Below are 20658 nucleotides of genomic sequence, written 5' to 3'. Positions count from 1 at the left end.
AGTGACTTATTACCTATTCTATCTATCTGACGGTGCTTCTTTGTTACATTAATTTCCCCTAATTTTTGTCTTTACCCTTTTTTCCTTTGATTTATCCACTTGTACCATCTATTCCATGTGACGGCCGTGGCCAGGGAGGCTTTTTATCAGGTTCAACTGATACGCCAGTTGCGTCGCTTTCTGGATTGGGACTCCCTACGCACGGTCACTCAGGCACTCATCACTTCCCGCCTGGACTACTGCAATGCTCTCTACATGGGGCTCCCCTTGGGGTGCACCCGGAGGCTCCAGCTGGTCCAGAATGCGGCCGCGCGGGGGATTATGGGAGCGACGGGGCGCTCCCATGTGACACCTCTCCTGCACGAGCTGCACTGGCTCCCGGTGGTTTTCCGGGTGCGCTTAAAGGTGTTAGTGACCACCTTTAAAGCGCTCCATGGCTTAGGGCTGGGGTATCTACGAGACTGCCTTCTGCCGCCAATAGCCTCCCTCTAGCCAGTACGCTCGCACAGAGAATGCCTCCACAGGGTGCCGTCGGCCAGACAATGTCAGCTGGTGACCCCCAGGGGGAGAGCCTTCTCTGTGGCAGCACCTGCCCTCTGGAATGACCTACCCCCAGAGATACGCACGATACCAGACTTTTGGACTTTTTGTCGGGCCCTGAAAACTCATTTATTTCATCTAGCTAGGCTGGCTTGATCCCATCCTTTTGGTTTTAATTTGAAATTGGTTTTAATTGGGTTGTTTTAAATTGTGGGCAGAAATTATTTAATATTTGTTTTGTTGAGCATAATTTGTGTGGATTCTGTATACTTCGTCCAATTCATTTATTATTTCATCCTTCTCTCTTTGGGGGGCATCTGCTATCATCTCCGCCATTACTAATGTTAGATCCTCCTCTCTGTCTTCAATCATGTTTTGGAAACGTAAATAAAATGCAGCTCTTTCCATCTCTAATTGCACCACAGTGTTTTCTAATTCTTTATGTAGTCCCATCATTTTTAAATCTAGAGATTCTAATTTTTCTTCAGTCAATTCTGTTTTCTTTTCTATAGCTATTATAAGAGGTCACAAGAGACCAGGTGAGATGAAGTGTCCCTCGATGTGAGTGATGTTGAGTTGGCCATGCCCACCCAGTCATATGATCACCCAGCCACACCTACCCAGTTGGTCATTAGGATAGAGAACCAGTTGTTAAATTATTTGAATCCCACCACTGTTTACAACTCTCTCTAAGCCATTTACAGAGTTAGCCTATTGCCCCAACAATCTGGGTCCTCATTTTACCCATCTTGGAAGGCTGAGTCAACCTTGAGCCAGTGAGACCCAAACTGCCAAAGTGTTGGCAGCAGGTGATCAGCAGACGTAGCCTGCAATACTGCATTCTAACCACTGCACCACTGCTGCTCTATTACCTTGAGGTAAAATGGGTGATCTATAAATAAATAAATGTTACAATCACATGGAATCCTTTCCCTGGACCGCTTAAATGCTGGATTTTCTCAATTTAATGCAGTTCTTTACAGCCTGCTCCTAAACTACCTGTCAGTGTTCCAGAGAAATCCCAACTCCAAGTAAAAATTCTAACGCAAGCATTTTTCAAAGTTCTATTTACTAGAATAGGTAAACTGGCACATCTGGGAAAACCCGAATCTGAGAGGTCCAGGTTTTCCCTCAGTAAATCAAAACCCCCCAAACCATCCCCTCAATCCTCAGTCAATCACATGCTTCAATCACCATCCGTGCACTCTGACCACTCCTTCTCCAGATGCAGGATCGCCCTGACCTTGACCGACAGGAAGAATGCTATTATGTCTAAAGACAACCCCTCTACTAAATTGCCCCTCCTACTTTCCCACACATGAGAAGGTGACAGCATGGAAGCTTCCGGCCTAATATGGCTTCCAAAGCTGACACTACCATTCGGAAGCTGTCCTCAGTTGAAGTCAAGCTTATACCCATAGCCCCACTTTTCTTCATGCAGAAGGCAATTCTAGGCAATCTATATGTAGAACTATAATGAGGAGTCCTTGGTTATCTTCTTTCAGACATTTCATTATCCAACTAGTTAACATCATCAGTGCTAGAGAGGAGGAGGAGGAGGAAGACTGTGGGGTCCTTGGTGCTCTCTGAGCTTGGTTGTTTTCTTGCAGACGTTTAATTACCCAAGTAAGTAACATCATCAGTGCTAGCCTAGCATCACTTAGCACTAATTATGTTATCTAATTGACTAATGAAACATGCAAGAAAACAACCAAGCTCAGAGAACACCAAGGACCCTTCATTTCAACCCTGAGCTACAAATATTCTCCTTTACTGATAGAACTGGGCCTGGTTAGTCTAGTGAAGAGAAGGACCAGGGGACACATGATAGCAGTCTTCCAATATTTGAGGGGCTGCCACAGAGAGGAGTGGGTCAAGCTATTTTCCAAAGCACCTGAAGGCCAGACAAGGAATAATGGATGGAAACTGAACAAGGAGAGATTCAACCTGGAAATAAGGAGGAATTTTCTGACAGAACAATCAGCCAATGGAACAGAAGCTGCCTTCGGAAGTTGTGGGAGTTTCATCACTGGATGTTTTCATGAAGAGACTGGACTGCCATTGTCAAAAATGGTGTAGGATCTGCTTGGGCAGGGAGGGGTTGGACTAGATGACCTACAAGGTCCCTTCCAACTCTGTTAATCTGTAAACAACTATGATGCTGATCGACTATAATGATGTTCTTGCAGAAAGGGGAGAGTTATGAGATGACTGGTGAATCAGGATGAATTTTAGGAGTCGAAAACATGTCATTCACGCCAGGGACAGGATTACTGAAACACCTTTGAAAGGATTGAGAAGATTATACAAGAAGATGAAGGAGATCATGGAAGGGGACACACCTATTCACTGCAGATGAGCTTAAGGGCATCAGCTGAACATTTTGCTAGGGTGAAAGAACTCCACCCGAGCATAATTAATACCCTTGTTTTATTATAATGAGAGCTTTAAACCTTGCTACCCACACAGGTAAGTTTAAGTAATATTACTTAAATCTTCGGAGAAGTAATATTATTTCTCCGTAAGATTGTAAATGCTTTTCTCTCAATCTTGCACCAAGCAAAAAATTATGCATTGTGTAGAAAAGTTAACAAACACACCAATCCCATTTCAGTTCTTTCTGCAGCACTGAAAAGATTGGCAGGTTCACCCTCTGGAATTTCATGCAGGAGTGGAGAAGGAGCCATACCTGATCTAAGTCACTCAGAGGATTCCCAATATGCAATTCTAGTAGATTCCCAAGCACAGGCAGCCTCCATGATCCAGGAAAGAAAACTTTGGGTTGGTGGTTGTTTTGAAAATAGAGAAATACGAGGGAAAAAATAATCAATCAGCCCAAAGCAGCCATTTTGTTTAGCTAGAAAATCTCACTCGATGTTTCTCTGCTGTGGTGATTTAGGCAATTTAGCCAAAGATTAAATCTTTAAAGGATGACGGGTACCTGGTGTTCAGACGCCAGATTTCATTAGCTTCAGTTTGGCAAGTAGAAGATCAGGATGCTCAGGGAAAAAACAAGTGCACTAAATCCTCAATCTATAATTAAATTAGGGAATCAAGCTATTTTCCAAAGCACCTGAAGGCCAGAAAAGAAGCAATGGATGGAAACTGAATAAGGAGATATTCAACCTAGAAATAAGGAGAAATTTTCTGACAGTGAGAACAATCAACCCATGGAACAGAAGTTGCCTTCGGAAGTTGTGGGAGTTTCATCAACTGGAGGCTTTCAAGAAGAGATTGGACTGCCATCTGTCAGAAATGGTGTAGGGTCTCCTGTTTGGGTGGGGAGGTTGGACTAGATGACCTACAAGGTCCCTTCCAACTCTGTTAATCTGTTAAATCTGTTAAAGTTAAAGGGAAAAGACTGTCTTTCTGCTGCCCGGAAGTACAATGGATGCTTCAAAATGATGTCTTTTGGAGCCAGAGAGGTAAAGGAGGGAAATTTTATGCCAACATTCAAAATGTAGGAGCTGGTCTACCACAAGATAGGATAGGGCAGAGGTCAGCAACCTGTGGCTCAGGAGTCACATGCGGCTCTTTGGGCCCTCTGCTGTGGCTCCCTGTCAGGTGATCCCATCACTGGCTGGCCCCGCCCCTCACCCTCCCCTCCCAGTCACTCCTCACCACTGGCCTGAGAAGGTAAGGGCGACAGCAGGGGATGGAGAAGTGGGCAGGGCAGAGCGAGAGAGATGCAGAGAGAGGGGGAGAGAGTGAGACATAAAGAGATACAGAGAGACAGGGAGAGAGGGGGGGAGGGAGAGGAGAGAGAGAAATGTCAAAAGGGTTTTATGTTTTTATGGTGTTTTTTAACAACTGGTTCTCTGCCCTAATGACCAGCTTGGTAAGCATGGCTGGGGGTGGGTGGGTCATGTGACTGGTGGAAGTGAGTGACATCGAGTTGGCCACGCCCACTCAGGTTTTGTGGCTCCCGGTGTTCCCTTTTCTGTGGGAAACGGGTCCAAATGGCTCTTTGAATGCTTAAGGTTGCAGACCCCCTGGGATAGGGAATACTATGTTGGGGCCTCAGCAGCAGCCTTCATTTCTCCAGATATACTTTGTTGGTGATGATGGCAATGAGAGTCTGTCAAGACCATGGGGATGCTACAATGGTCGTAAGTGTGAAAATGGTCATAAGTAGCGAAGTATGGGTATCCAGCTACTTACAGGTATAATTAATTTTTCCCTTCATTTGTCAAAGCCAGGAAATCAGACCCCAGGCTCTATTTGGGCACTCTGACACATTGTATGTTGGATAGTTTGTTTTTCTACCCCACAGTCCCAATTCAGTGATGGTATTTTGCCCCATGTATAGAGAGCATCTGTGCATAGCAATAGCACTTAGACTTATATACCGCTTTATAGTGCTTTCCAGCCCTCTCTAAGCACTTTTACAGAGTCAGCCTCTTGCCCTGAACAATCTAGGGTCCTCATTTTACCCACCTTGGAAGGATGAAAGGCTGAGTCAACCTTGAGCCTGGTGAGATTTGAACTGCCAAATTGCAGGCAGCAGGTAGTCAGCAAAAGTGGCCTGCAGTACTGCACTCTAACCACTGCGCCACTGAGGCATCTACCACAGTCAGTGCAAATTTGGTTCAGTGTTACACATATCACCCAGGGCTGGTCGAATCCAGGTAGTTATTCCAAAATGCAAGGCAAATTTTGACATTTTGGGGGAGGGGAGCAATTTTCTACCCAATATCATTTCCATATATTGTGTATGTTAAAATCTTCTTCTATAAGTCCTTTAGCAGTAGAAATAGCTGGATATCTAGATCTCAACCTGTTCCACTCAAGGAAGGAGACCTCACTCAATATTGGTAGCTGAGAGTTGTCAATAATCCTCAGGTATTCTTGGTGATATTCTCAGGTATTCTCTCAATTCCTGGCAAATAGATGTGAACAAATTGAGATAGTGACAGATTTTATTTTCCTGGGCTCCAAGATCACCGCAGATGGGGACTGCAACCAAGAAATTAAAAGATGCTTGCTCCTGGGGAGGAAAGCTATGGCAAATCTAGAAAGCATACTAAAAAGCAGAGACATCACCCTGCTAACAAAAATGTGTATAGTCAAGGCGATGGTTTTCCCAGTTGCAATGTATGGCTGTGAAAGTTGGACCGTAAGGAAGGCTGAGCACCAAAGAATTGAGGCCTTTGAACTCTGATGCTGGAGAAGATTCCTGTGAGTCCCTTGGACTGCAAGGCGATCAAACCGGTCAGTCCTAGAGGAGATCAACCCTGACTGCTCTTTAGAAGGCCAAATCCTGAAGATGAAACTTAAATACTTTGGCCATCTAATGAGAAGGAAGGACTCACTGGAGAAGAATCTAATGCTGGGAACGATTGAAGGCAAAAAGAAGAAGGGGACGACAAAGAACGAGGTGGCTGGATGGAGTCACTGAAGCAGTAGGCGTGAGCTTAAATGGACTCCAGAGGATGGAAGAGGACAGGAAGGCCTGGAGGAACATTGTCCATGGGGTCACGATGCGTTGGACACAACTTCACGACTAACAAACAACAAATTCTTGGTGGTGGGCATTTTCCATCTTTCTTTTGAGGCGGTATAGGACTCAAAACAGGCAACCCATATGTGGGAGTAGTTTGAATCAAATCATGTGAGAAGAAGCATTTGACAGACAAGTTGTACACATTCCCTTCAGTAACCTCGAAGGAGAGCAGAGACTTGGAAAATAAAATTCATCATACAAAGTAAGATTGTTCCTCCCCCACTGGATGATTTTTGCATAAGACAGCACTTTATTTATGCTTCAAAAAATGATCTTGTAGTGAATTTGAAGTAGCTATTGGAGAGAATGAGATCATCTTGAATCAGTTGTTTTGTAGGTCCTCTATGTCTATCACTAAGTGCTGTATCTCATGATTATGATGAATGTATTTTTATGATGACTATGATCATGATTGATCACGTTTAACTTTTATGTAAACTGAGAGTTTATGCACCGAAGACAAATTCCTTGTGTGTGTCCAATCACACTTGGGCAATGAAGAATGAAGAATTCTATTCACAGGGCTGGCGACATTTCAGCAACACCTTGAAGTGAGATGGGGATTGTGTAACCGCAAAGTGTGGTGTAAAATCTGGAGTTTGGGATTTATCTGGCCATGATAATTGGAAATTTCTGAGAATGTTGGTGAAGAAGAGGAAGAGCTCCATCCGGGCCAGATTTTCCCCTATGCAGACTCTCGGTCCTGAAAAGGCAAAGTGAAAGAGAAGCCATTCAGACAGCTGAAGGCTGACAAATTATTCCAACCACTGGAGCCATCTTGGCCCTTCCCAAAATGATCCTAAATTTCACTAAATTGCCAAAGTTGGTGAGGGTTGGTTTTTTTTGGTGGGGGGCATGCTTTATTCTTTAAAAGACTCACCTTCTCAAATCAATCTTCACTTTTTTCCTCTCTCGCTTCAGTTCCTCTTTTCGTCTCTGATTCTGACCTTAGAGATCAGGTACTTACCTGTCTAATTCTTTCTCCATCACAGAAAGAGAAAGAGAGAGAGAGAGAGAGAGAGAGAGAGAGAGAGAGAGAGAGAGAGAGACAGAGACAGAGACAGAGACAGAGACAGAGACAGAGACAGAGACAGAGACTGAGACTGAGACTGAGACTGAGACTGAGACTGAGACAGAGACAGAGAGTAAGACTGAGAAATTCACCTGCTGAAAATGCCAAAAAGGCTTCCGGCTTCACAAACTCTCCCTCTTCATTCAGGAAGTTGGAGGGGTTGAACTCATTGGGAAACTTCCACTGCGATTCATCACGATGGGCAGACTGGATGTTGACGAAAACCGTGGTGTCCTGCAGAAGCCAAGAGAGGTATGTCACATTGAGGAAAGCCCTCGTTGTCAGACATGGCTCTGAATGAGCATCCAGATAGACCTCATTGAGATGTGGTTGGAGAATGGCAGATGCAGGTGAAAAAGTACAAGAGGGACTGACGGAATCAAGCAGAGTGGAACTCAGAAGTAGGAAAACATATTTCTATTCCCAAGTATACCATTCCTAAATGAGAATGCCTGAGATTTAAGAAACATCTTTGCTACAAGGACTTTAGAAAACCTTGAAATTATGTCATCTTGCAAAGCACCCCACAGAAAAAAAGGTCAATAGGTCTATACTACTTTAATAAAGGGGAGTTCAAAAGTGTCAGAGTATATTCATCAACTGCAATAGGACATGGTAACAAGGTCAGCCAATGTATAGGCATAGTAATTAAGTCAGCCAATGAGGGCTGTTTGGGAGCTGAGACAGACTGGAGCCAGGGCATGTCTTAGTCTGCAGCTTCTGAGTCTGTGCAGAGAAACTGAAACTAGTGTGCTCTGCTGAAATGAAACTAACTGTTTTTTCCTGTCTTGTGTTGTAACTGCTACATTGGAAGAATCTTCTATATTGGTATTGTACATTTTATCTTCATGTATTATTATGTATATAAAGAAGTTAATGAATCCTGCTGTATCAGTCTGCCTGTGTGTGCTTTCTGGATTTAATTTCTGCAAGAAACTCTGATAAAAAGAAAGAGAGAACAGGATTGATCTCAATTCTTGCTTTCTCTTGCTCTTACACCGACACAGGTCAGGAAGACACAGGTGGACACCTGCAGATTCCCCCACACTTCACTTTATGGGAAACAATTACGGGTTTGTTTGTTTTTTACCTTGGGAATTTTATATCCAAAAAGCTGCACATCTTTAATGGGTGCATGAGGTAGTCCAAGAGGAACAACATTTGAAACACGCTGGATTTCATGAATGACGGCATTTGTGTAGGGCAATTTTTCTCTGTCTTTGTACTTCAGACTTGCTTTGTTTCCCAGAACTGTGTCTATTTCTTTCCAGCATTTCTCTGAGGAACAAATAGGTCAGTTACTCTCTGAAAAACATTTACTGGCTCTGTGTAGACATATCTGATATACTTCCCAACCAGGTGCCCACCAGATGCAATGAGAGTGCCATTACAAAATTTCCAGCCTTGAATCTGACCTTTCAGGACCCTTCTTCATTTTATATAAGTGAAATGTTACTATTACAGGCAAAGAACCCCGTTGTCAACTTGCAAAGCATCCCTGGCCCGCTCTCGAGTTGCCATAGGCAGGAGGGGGAAAAACTGACGGAGCAGCCCGGCAGCCACAACCAGAAGCACGTTCCATGCATACCTTTCTCAAGGCTGTATCCCAGGTTACTGGCAACAGCCGGAGAGGCGTGATTTCTACAGCCTGCAAAAGTGCTTCGTTGGAGAATGTGATTTATGACACACCCTGGGAGGAGAGGGGAAACAGGATCATAACTGGGCTGTAAATTATGTGGGGCAGAGCTGACTTCACTTGGGTACGTGCTGACATGTTGCTCCTAATAAATAACTGGATTTCTTTTGAAACTTGGATCGAGGTTCATGGTTTAATTAGGGCATCCGTCGGAACCCTGACACCCGTTTCATAATTCTTTACCTTGGATCTCTGGAAAGGCCACCAAATAGAGAAATCCCCACTGCAGTGTTGCTGACGTGGTCTCTGTTCCAGCCACAAGTTGGTCAGACAGTAAGATTTCCAGTTGTCCTTCTTCAAAGCTTGAACCATTCTTCTCTGGCTTTTGTTAGTTAAAACAAAGAAAAACAAAATTGAGAAAGGTTCTTCTCCTCCAACTCACATGTACTTTTTAACAGAGTTGACATGATCAATTTTAAAAAAGGGGAATTCATTCTGAGTAACATGACTAAAAAAGGAAAAGGAAACAGGGACAAGAGGAACAATCAACTTCTCCTAGTGACAACCCACCATGATAAATAGAGTTCAGGGAGAAAAGGAAGGTCCCACAGAGCAGAGTCCCCCCAATGTTTCCAGCTTTGTGGACTGGTCGGGAAGGGGGGGAGGGGATGGTTCGTGCAAGCAGCCAGCTAGCGCACACGTGTGCACCAGGGGTGGGTTCTAAATTTTTTTACTACTGGTTCTGTGGGCATGGCTTATTTTGTGGGTGTGGCACATGGCTTATGGTCATGTGACAATTCTTTAGGATTTAGCAGAGGTACTGGTCTACCAGGCTTTTAACTGCTTGCAGAGCTGTACCTGTCTACCCATTTGTTTTTGGAGGCACCGGTCTACTCATTTGTTTTTGGAGGAACCGGTCTACCACCACACTGCCTTTTAACACTGATCAGCTGTAGGGCGGCCCTTTGAAGCCCTGTGGCAAGAGTTTAAACAGTTTTTTTCCTTCTAGCTGATCAGCTGGGACTCAGGAGGCAGCAATAGATTGGGGGTGGGGCCAAATAAAAGGTAAGAATAACGCGGGGGGGCAGGGGGGCAGGGGGTTGGGGGGGGCAGAACCGGTTCAGTGACATCATATTGTCACCACTACCGGCTCAGCAGAACCAGGCGGAACCAGGAGGAACTCACCACTGGTGTGCACAGCTCCATTTGCATGTGTGGCTGCCACTCACACAAATGGAGTGCGCGCACATGTGCTCACCCACTGCTTGTGCAAGTTTTGATGGCCCAATTGCAAACCCATCACAGCCCACAGGTTGGGGACCATTGCCCTGGAAGGTCCTCTCCAGATCTGGCAAAGGGGCTTTTCTTCTCAGTGCTGATGGAAATTTCTATCCTATTTGGTTGTGTCTACACAACATGCAAAGCATAGGGACACTGCTACATTCACACTCTGGGTGTCCCAGGTAGAACTTTTTCTTTAAGAGAAATTTAGTTTGTTGACTGTTTCTTCACCATGTCCTTCAATGTATGGGGCCTGTCTCCTGATTTTTTTTAGCTGCCCCAAAACATGCATCTATGATAATTTCATTTTGATTTTTTTCCCCCACAGGTATGTCCCAAAGGTGCTTTTTCAGGAGGCAACTGGTCTTTTTTGTTTTTTCTTTTGAAGACGTTTCACTTGCCATCCAAGAAGCTTCTTCAGCTCTGACAGGATAGTGGGGAATGGAAGGATTTATATTCCTGGCAGACAGCTGGTCATTTGCATCCTTTTAGAGAGTTGTTGAGGTTCATCTGTGTCAGGGGTGGGTTCTACTTACCTTTACTACCGGTTCGCAATGGGGCTGCACACATGCGCTTGCTTTGCTCACACATGCGCACATGCGCAGAAGTGTTCTGATGACATCAGGGTCAGTGGGCGTAGCCTCCTGCCAGTTTTACTACCGGTTCTATAGAACCGGTGCAAACCGGGGGCATCCCACCATTGATCTCTGTCCTCAGGATCACCTAAGTAGGGCTCCTGGTTCCTGTAGTTGCAATTTTTTCTTTTCTTTTTTTTTAGTAATTTTTTTTTAAGATAAACAAACCTTTAAATAGATCAGTCTTCCCTTCCCTGTGACATCTCAGTGTAATCTTCTAGGCTTCTTCTCTATTTTCCATAAGTTTCTTCTATCTTCATCTTCATCCAAACCATTCTAACATTTCATTGCTAAATCAATATTGTAATCATCATTTATACATAATTATGGTATCAGTCATTTATATCTCTTTTCCAACCAAATATAAAAATAATTCCATGTTTTAAAATATTCTGATTCCTCCTTATCTTTAATCATCAGGGTTAATCTATTCATTTCTGCACAATCTAAAAAAAATTGTATTACTTCTTCTTCCAAAGGTATTTTCTCTGATTTCCAATTTTGAGCATACACAATTCTTGCAGCTGCTACTACATGTATGATCAAATATACATTTTCCTTACTATTTTTTTCTATACAATTATAACAGCTATACAATTTGGGATGAACCCCCTTTGAATGGTGTGTGAGTAGGAATGGATTTCCAGAGGAAAAATTGCAGCCAACAGGAACCAGGAGCATCACTCAAGTGCCCCTGACAGTGGTGGGTTCCTCCTGGTTCAGCCCAGTTCGGCCGAGCCGGTAGCGGTGACAATATGATGTCACCAAACCGGTTCTGCCCTCACGCCCACAAAATATCCACACCCACAGAACCGGTAGTAAAAAAAATTAGAACCCGCCCCTGGACCCTGAGGACACAGATAAACCTCCAAGGGCTTCAATGACCCTCTAAAAGGATGCAAATGACCAGCTGTGTGCAAGGAATATAAATCCTTCCATTCCCCACGATCCAGTCAGAGCTGAAGAAGCTTCTTGGATGAGAAGCGAAACGTCTTCAAAAGAAAAAAACAAAAAAGTCTAATTGCCTCCTGAAAAAAAGCATCTTTAGGACAACCATGACCTGGAGGACTGAGAATCTCTACAGACTTTCACAGGTATGCCTCAACATCTTAAAAAAGTCCCTGTATCGATGTTTCTCGTCTCTTCTCACTACCTGTAATGTCAGGAAAACGGTTCCAAGATGGCAGGCAAAGAAAATCACCACAAATTCAAGCAGAAGAGTCTGAGGGAATCTACCTTCTGCATTTCTTCTAAATACGCATCGGCGAAATCTCGAGGTTCTCCTGGAATCATGGTCGCCTTGTGCTCTTCCACCTCCTTTTTAATAAAAACATCTACTTTCTTTGCAGTTGCTAGTACTGTCTGGTGAGGCAGGGGAAGACTTCTCAGCAAGGGCATCTCATTGTAAAGCTGCCAGCAAACAGAAGAAGAAAATGTGAACGTTGACTAATTTTATTTTGATGGAGTATATATTGGCAGGAAAAAAAATCTTGGTTGTACAGGGTTCCTGTAAATATCTCTTATTCTCAAGTTGATGGGATGTAAAATATCCCAACAGGTTAGATTTCGGTACAGAAAGATTGACTAGTTTGATCACGATGGAGTCTTCTTTGTAGTATATGGAACAGGAAAAGAAATATCTTGTAATATTGGTATTCACCATTCACAATTTGATTGGCAATCAAGTGGCCCAATAAGATTAAATTTCAGTACTGAAACTAACCCCTATTAAATTGGAATAACTGCAAATTGGGACCAAATTACTTCACCCACTACAGAGGTGGTATTCAGACAGTTCAGACCAGTTCAGGCGAACCGGTAGTGGTGAGGTGTGAGTGGGCTGGCCCACCTGCCCGGAGGCAATCCCGTCCTATATTGCTGTGTTTTTGATGTCACACGCATGTGTGGATGATACCCGCGAGCAAATTGCCATGTTTTGTGATGCTGCACGCATGCACGGATGTGTGAGCGAAGCAAGCGCAGGTACTTATGGGGGCGACATGGCGCTCCCACGTGACACCTCTTCTGCGCGAGCTGCATTGGCTTCCGGTGGTCTTCCGGGTGCACTTCAAGGTATTGGTTCTCATCTTCAAAGCGCTTCATGGTTTAGGGCCCGGTTATTTACGAGACCACCTTCTGCCACCGATAACCTCCCACCGGCCAATACGCTCCCACAGAGAGGGCCTCCTCAGGGTGCCATCGGTCAGGCAATGTCAGCTGGCGACCCCCCGGGGAAGAGCCTTCTCTGTGGGGGCACCCACCCTCTGGAATGAGCTACCCCCAGGGATATGACTGATCCCGGACCTCCGGACCTTTCGCCGGGCTCTGAAGACTTTTTTATTTCAGCAAGCCGGGCTGGGTTAAAAATCTTTTAATTGGGGAATTTTATGGGTAAGGGGTTTTAAATTGGGGAAGCCAAAGATAAATTTAATTTCGTTTTATAGTATTTTAATGTTTGTATAGTGTGTTTTTTAATTTTGGCTGTTCACCGCCCCGAGTCCTTCGGGAGAGGGGGTGGTATAAAAATTTAATAAATAAATAAATAAATAAATAAATAAATAAATAAATAAATAAATAAATAAATAAATAAATAAATAAATAAAAAATGTGCATGCGCACACACGCATTTCCGGTGCTGGGTGAACTGGTAGTAACAGTACAGTAAGTGAATACCACCTCTGGCCCACTTTTCCTTACACCCTGGTGAGATACTGCTGTAATTGCAATTGAAAACCAAAGCATTCCAGAATGAGTGAGATATGGAAAAATAAATTGCAATGAGTTGTGGATTGATTTCAAACAATCTTCAGGATTCTTGTTAAGCCTACCAAACCCCAGGGTCCTGCTGTCACTTTGGAACCTCGATGTATCTCATCCAGGAGAGTCGTGAGGAAGCTGTTGTCATATTCAAAACGTTTCCCAAAGAGTATAGTAGAAATTATATTGATGACTGCAGTGTTCACAAACTCATAAGGATCAAAAGGCATACCTGTGAAAGAGAAGAAAATGAAATTATCATAGATGCATGTTTTGGGGCAGCTAAACAAAAATTAGGAGACAGGCTCTATACCCGTGATGGCAAACCTATGGCACATGTGCCACAGGTGGCATGCACAGCCATTTCTGCAGGCACGTAAGCAGTCGCCCTAGATCAGCTCCATTGGGCATTTGCATGCCCTCCCACCCGCCAGCTGATTTTCAGCTCTCTGCCGTGCATGCAGGAGATGAGTGTGCATGCCCATGCCACCCTGCCCCTCCCAGGAGTCTCCACATGGCCGGTTTTGGGTGCCAGGTAAGTACAGGGCTTGCATGGAGGCTCTGGGAGAGCGAAAAACGGGCCTACCGGAAGTCCGAAAATGGGCCATTTCTGGCCTTTGGAGGGCCTCTGGAGGGCTGGGGGAGGCCGTTTTCGCCCTCCTGGAGGCACTGGGAAAGCTTCTGGAGGCTTGGGAAGGCGAAAAATGGGCCTACCAGAAGTCTAGAAACGGGCCATTTCAGGCCTCTGGAGGATTCAGGGAGGCCTGCTAAGCCCAAAATAGGGCACAGGGGGTTTGCGCATGGATGTGCAGGAAAGTGGGGACCATGGGGGGGGGTTGTACATGCATGCACAGGGGGGTGGGGCAGCACAGGGGGGTTTGTGCGTGCATGTGCAGGGGGGGGCGTGCATGGGGGGGCATTGCATTATGGGTGTGAGCATGCGCATGTGTGCTACCGTGTGCACAGACATGCTTTTGGCACCTGAGGACAAAAAGGTTAACCATCACTGCTCTATACATTGAAGGACATGGTGAATGAACAGTCAACAAATTACATTTCTCTTGAAGAAAATGTTGCGATATAGAATGTGAGTAATCCTTGAGAATCCTACTTTGCATTATGAACTGCAAAATATGTATTCATAGTCCAGTCTCAATTTGTTACTTTGTTAGTCCGAACTCCATCCCAAACTTATCCTGGTAAATATGTTATTGCAAGAAAATAGAGAATGGCAACTAGTTATGTTTCCTAGGGTAGACATTTTATGAATCGGTCCCCTGCTGCAGTGGTGGGTTGCCCCCGGTTCACACCGGTTCTATAGAACTGGTAGTAAAACCGGCGGGAGGCTCCGCCCACCAACCCCAACGTCATCAAAATGCTTCTGTGCAGTTCGCAGCCCCGTTGCGAACCGGTAGTAAAGGTAAGTAGAACCCACCCCTGCCCTACTCCGAAATTTCTTCTCAACATATGGCATCACCTCTGGTCTATCTTTCCACTAGACTACCGTGTTTCCCTGAAAATAAGACCCTATCTTACATTTTTTTGAACTCCGAAATAAGCGCTTGGCCTTATTTTCGGGGAGGTCTTATTATTTTGGGGTGCATGGAGGAAACCAGAGGAAATGGCGGGGACTAGCTGCACATGCGTTTAAATATTTTCAGGGAGGGGTTATTTTCAGGGGGGGGTATTTTAGTGCATGCACTCAAAAGCCCGATTGGGCTTCTTATCAGGGGATGTCTTATTTTAGGGGAAACAGGGTAGCCATACCCAATTCCTGTAACTGTCCATCATATGTTTTAGTTTCCAGGCCCCTAATTATCTTTGTTGCTCTTCTCCACCCATTTTCCAAACTGTCAACATCTTTTTTTATAATGTGGTGACCAAAACTAGATGCAGCACTCCAGATGTGGTCTTGCTAAGGTTTTATAAAGCGGAAGTAATGCTTCATGTGATCTTAATTCTATCCTTCTGTTAATGCAGCCTAGGATCGCATTGGATTTTTTTGACTGCTACCACACACTGTTGACTCAAATTTAAATGATTGTCTATCAGGAACATTGAAATGATAATTCTCCAACGATCCCAACTTGTCCCAGGAGAACTTACTTATGTTTTCCATAAACACTTGAATCAAATATGATGCCTCCTCCAGGATCTTCTCTTCCATTGATTTTTTGCCCATTCCAAAGTTTCTGAGAAGCATCAATGAAAACCTTCTTTGCTCTTTCCATATTTCACCATATCTTAATGTCAGGATACCTGAAAAAAAACACCGGACAATCATTCAAATGTCTATGGAGATTCTCAGTCATCCAGGTCATCATTGTCCCAAAGTGTCAGGTGTGCTTCCTTCAAAGTCCAGGAAAGAATGACCCAAACTCCATGATTTATAGAGAAAGGTACTTTTACTAGAAAATGAAGTGAACGCAACCAAGGAAAGCTGAAATTAAAGGCAATAAGCGCGAAAATTGCATATAGAAAGCATCCCCTCCCACTGTCCATCGTAAATCATCCGATCCAAAGGTCTCCCAGGGGTCAGGTGGAAGCACGTCTGGCAGCGTCATCAATCAGGAATGCCACGACGGTTGACCCGATAACAACTTCAAAGATTCAGTTTCGTTTCTTCCAAAGTCCTCCAGCACGCTTCCCCCCACCCCCAGGCCCCCTAGCTCTCCCCCCTCCCGTTTCTTATGGCAGCCAAAGCAGTAAAAGTGGAGGCTGACACAAAGGTGCATTTTTTCAAGAGGCAACTGGACTTTCTGTTTTTTCTTTGAAGACGTTTCACTTCTCATCCAAGAAGCTTCTTCAGCTCTGACTGGATGGTAGAGAGTGGAAGGATTTATATTCCCAAAAATGAGCAGCTGTCTGCAAAGAGTATAAACCCTTCCATTCCCCACCATCCAGTGAAAGCTAAAGAAGCTTCATGCCTGAGAAGCAAAACGTTTTCAAAGAAAAACCAGAAAGTCCAGTTGCCTCTTGAAAAAGCACTTTTGGGACGACAATCATTCACGTGATTTATCTTCTTATTTATATTTAAAGTAAAGGTTTATTTTCAAATATGACAAATTTAGTAAATGAACAGAGAATTACAATAGCTATGCACTCAATGCAAAATTAATAAAAGATAACCGTGCCAAGCAAAATAGTACTTTCTACGCTGTAAAAATTTTTTTTTTCACAGCTGAATTATTATTCACCGCTATATTATTATTCATAAATGTTACAAAAGAAAGGAGAAGCGAGCTAATTCCAACTTTTCAAGAGATTCTTCTTTCTCTTGCTGGAAACTTTGATCAACACTCTAGACTGCAGAGGAAAAGGATTATTGGTAGCTGGATAACAGAATGGAAAATTTGGATACCAAGAGTTAACCAAAATGGGGTGGGGAGAGGATTGGAAATTATATTCAGTTACCTTTTTTGTTAGTGATGGCATCTATTATAGGAATTTCTGCCCTCCCAGCAAATTCTGTGCCTTTTGTCACAAGGACCTCTTTTGCCGAAGGAAATCCATGAGTGAAGACCACAGGAGTTCTTCCAAAATAAAGACTGAAGACAGGACCGTATTTTTTTCGTACCTGAAACGAAGTAGCCAGAATTGTTAGCATAGAGGCATCAGGAAATTAGTGGGGACCAATCACTGCAATGTTGCAACGTAATATGTCATCAAGGATCTACCTGAGGAATCTATCTGAGCTCCATCAAACTCCATTCCCCAAAGTGTTTGGCAAATGCTCCTTCCTGTATACTGCACGAGTCAAAAAGAGGGCTGAGAAAATATCTACAGGCCCTTCACATCCTGGATATAAATTGTTTCAACTTCTACGATGCTATAGGGCACTGTACACCAGATCAACAAGACACAAGGACAGTTTTTTTCCCCATGCCATCACTCTGATAAACCACTAATTCACACAACACTGTCAAATTATTTACTAAGACTGTGTTACTATTATTCTTCTCGTCCTTCCTAGTACCGATCTCCTCCCATTTATGACTATAACCATGTTGCTTGTATTTTTACAATTTATATTGTTCTGTTTGTTTCCTAGTATGATTTGATTGCTTATTAGTAACCTATGACTATCACTAAGTGTTGTATCTTACGATTCTTGATGAATGTATTTTTCCTTTTTTTCCTTTTATGTACACTGAGAGCGTATGCACCAAAGACAAATTCCTTGTGTGTCCAATCACACTTGGCCAATAAATAATTCTATTCTATTCTATTCTATTCTATTCTATTCTATTCTATTCTATTCTATTCTATTCTATTCTATTCTATTCTATTCTATTCTATTCTACTCCGATTCAGAGGTGTAACTGTAAACATTCTACATGAAAAGGTTTAATGGGACCACTAAAGAAGAGAGTGATTTTTATCCCGTCTGGCCAGAATGCAGAAGGTTGTTCTTGGGCAAACATATTTCTTAAAAGAAGACTTCAAAATGTGCTCTCTAGTGGTGCCACAGCAAGGAAGGAGCGACTGAGAGATTATAGCTCCACTGAGCACCACTCTCAAATTTTGGCATTTCTCCTTTTTCTTCGTGCTTCCAAAGTTGCCCCAAAAATGGTTCCAAAAGTGGTCCCAAGTGTTTTTTCAACTGGACTTTCTTTCTTTTTTTTTTGCAAAAAGTTTTTTATTTTTTAAACAAAAACAACATAAAAACATCAACCTTCCAAACACTCACAGACAGTATTTTGATCGGTGAAAATCATTTCGTGATCTCAAAATTTTCAAACTCTCATTATATGACAGCTGTTCTTACCTCTAACAAAAAACAAGTGCTTAAACATTTTATCCAAATTTCATTTCATATATAATATTTCATCTCCATGCTTTATTATCTATCCATTGATAAAATAGCTCCCATATCAAATAATATTGTTTATCTTCCTGTTCTCTTATTTCAAATGTCAATCTACTCATTTCGGCACAATCCAACATTTTCTTAATAATTTCTTCATCAGTAATTATCTTCTCTCCTTTCCAGTTTTCAACTGGACTTTCTTTTGTTGACTCAGAATCTGGGGAGAGCCTGGAAGGCATGTTTATACAGAGGGCACCATTATCTCTAGACACCTGCAGGGCTGTGGAAAGTCCGCAGGGAAACACCCCATGTCCTAAGATGCCAGGGACCACCCAGTGTCCCTAAAGAACCTCCGTATATATTAAGGACATCTTGATAACTTATCTACTGTGTGCCAGACTTTCTGGGTGATTCCTGTATCTCTTATGTGCCAACCTTGATAGGTGGAGTGTATGAAAAAGCTATAAATAGCAATAGCACTTAGATTTATATACCGCTTTACAGTGCTTTACAGCCCTCTCTAAGCGGTTTACAGCCTATTGCCCGCAACAATCTGGGTCCTCATTTTACCCACCTTGGAAGGATGGAAGGCTGAGTCAACCTTGAGCTTGGTGAGATTTGAACTGCCAAAAAAAGAACACCGCTTAGTGGGGGCCGAAAGCCCTACTAAGCAGGTATATACAAAAGTATGAAGGTTATTGCTTAACGCATTGTAAGCCACCCTGAGTCTCCGGAGAAGGGCGGCATATAAATTGAACCAATAATAATAAACATTCTTTGGGCAGTTTACACTGTCAGCCTATTGCCCCCAACAATCTGAGTCCTCATTTTACAGATCTTGGAAGGAAAGCTCAGTCAATCTTGCACCGGCAAGGATCGAAATCAAGGCTGTGGAAAAGAATTTGCCTGCAACACTGCATTCTAACCACCAGCGCTAACAAGTGGTTTTTGAATTTTCTAAACCAGCAGCCCTCAATATTTTGGGCACCATGGACCGGTTTGGTGAAGAGAGGTTTTTTCCATGGACCAGAGGAGGTGTGGTTTCATGCGCTGCCTGTATCCCACGGATGGGGCTTCACTTGTTTGCATGGTCCAGTTTCTGTATGCCGCAGACTGGTGCTGGTCCATGAACCAGGGGTTGGGGACCTGTGTTCTAGACGATCAAATTTCTCCAGTAGGTTTTGGAAAGTGGGTGTTTCATTTGAAAACCTTGAAGGTGAACCTAATTCCCCTTAAAGAGCTAATGAATCTTTCAGAAGTTTGATTCCATTAGGAATTAGGATTCCTCTGCCTCAAAAGCAGTGGTGGGTTGCTACCGGTTCGCTCCAGATCGGGCAAACTGGTAGCGGCGGTGGCGGGAAGCTCCGCCCCACCCGTCTGGACATCTCTGCGCATGCGAGCAAACTGGTATCAAACAAAATTGAAACCCACTACTGCTCAAATGGCAGTGATTTTCACAAAACATCTAAAAGTTTTAGTCCAAATCTTGTGGCCAGCAAAAATTGGCTCTCGTGTAGAAAAATTAACAGACACACCCATTCCCTTTCAGTTCTTTCTGCAATGGCAAAAAAAACCTGCGTTAACATGAGAGCAGATAAAAAGTTTTACCTGATCCAACTCCTTGAGAGGGTCCTTCTTACTGAAATAAAGCAGGTTCCCAAGCAGGGGGAGCCTCCATGGTCCAGGGGGAAAACCTCTGGGACGTTCGTTCTTCCATAAATAGAGGAACAGGAGGAAAAGAACTATCAGACAGCCGAAAACAGACATGCTGAAAGCAGGGAAGTCTCACGTGTTCCTCCGTTGCTTCCGTGTCCCAGGCAAATCAGCCAAAGATTAAATCTTTCAAAGTAAACTTTGATCAGAAGCCATATTTCACAAGTTTGCCCTTTTGGTAAGCAGAAAATTGAAATCAAATCCTCAGGAAAAGATATGTATAAAAGATATATTAAGATAAGAAAGAGAAAATGTATAAATATGGATTACTGATGCGAAGATGTTGAAAAGACGATGTAAATATCTGTTTTTGTATATTTGGGGTTTTTTTTGTTTGTTTTTAAAAACTGTTTAATAAAAATTATTATAAAAAAAAGAAAAGAAAATGTATGGAGCGGACTAAAGAAACTTGTTAGTCAGAAGCTTAGTCAGCAATAAAGAAACTTGTTAGTCAGCAATAAAACCCAGTTAATAGAAGCAATCCTTCAATCTTGGTTTCACATTAGAACAGCTGCAGAACTAAAAGACTCGGTTCACTCCATGGGAGACGTTGTAAAGCCATAATTCAGGCTAAAGGTTACCCAACTAAGGATTAACTGACACGGTGGTCATTTTTGTATATCTTGTTTTTTCTACATGTTTCACTTTTCTCCTTTATACTGTAACTGCTATTCTAATAGCAAATTCTTCATAGAAGTTATTGCATTACAT

The 20658-nt window shown here is 43.2% G+C and overlaps 1 protein-coding gene across 1 annotated transcript; it reads right to left on the bottom strand.

Annotated features, from left to right (window-relative positions):
* Nucleotides 1-6270: 6270 nt before the first annotated feature.
* On the bottom strand, nt 6271-20011 carry LOC117670373 (cytochrome P450 2J2-like). The gene is made up of 9 exons (XM_087876991.1): nt 19843-20011; nt 16839-17001; nt 15531-15683; nt 13496-13656; nt 11904-12077; nt 8995-9133; nt 8206-8393; nt 7208-7349; nt 6271-6746 (listed from the first exon to the last, which is right to left on the bottom strand). The coding sequence occupies exons 1-9, from the start codon at nt 19999-20001 to the stop codon at nt 6556-6558; spliced, it is 1470 nt and encodes a 489-aa protein (XP_087733117.1). The 5' UTR covers nt 20002-20011; the 3' UTR covers nt 6271-6555.
* Between the last annotated feature and the right edge of the window lie 647 nt (nt 20012-20658).

The sequence above is a fragment of the Pantherophis guttatus genome, chromosome 11, assembly GCF_059756535.1.
Source record: "Pantherophis guttatus breed Tessera chromosome 11, ASM5975653v1, whole genome shotgun sequence".
Classification (NCBI taxonomy): Eukaryota; Metazoa; Chordata; class Lepidosauria; order Squamata; family Colubridae; genus Pantherophis; species Pantherophis guttatus.
Note: the sequence above shows the minus strand (reverse complement) of the source record. Positions and strands in the feature narration are given on the sequence as shown.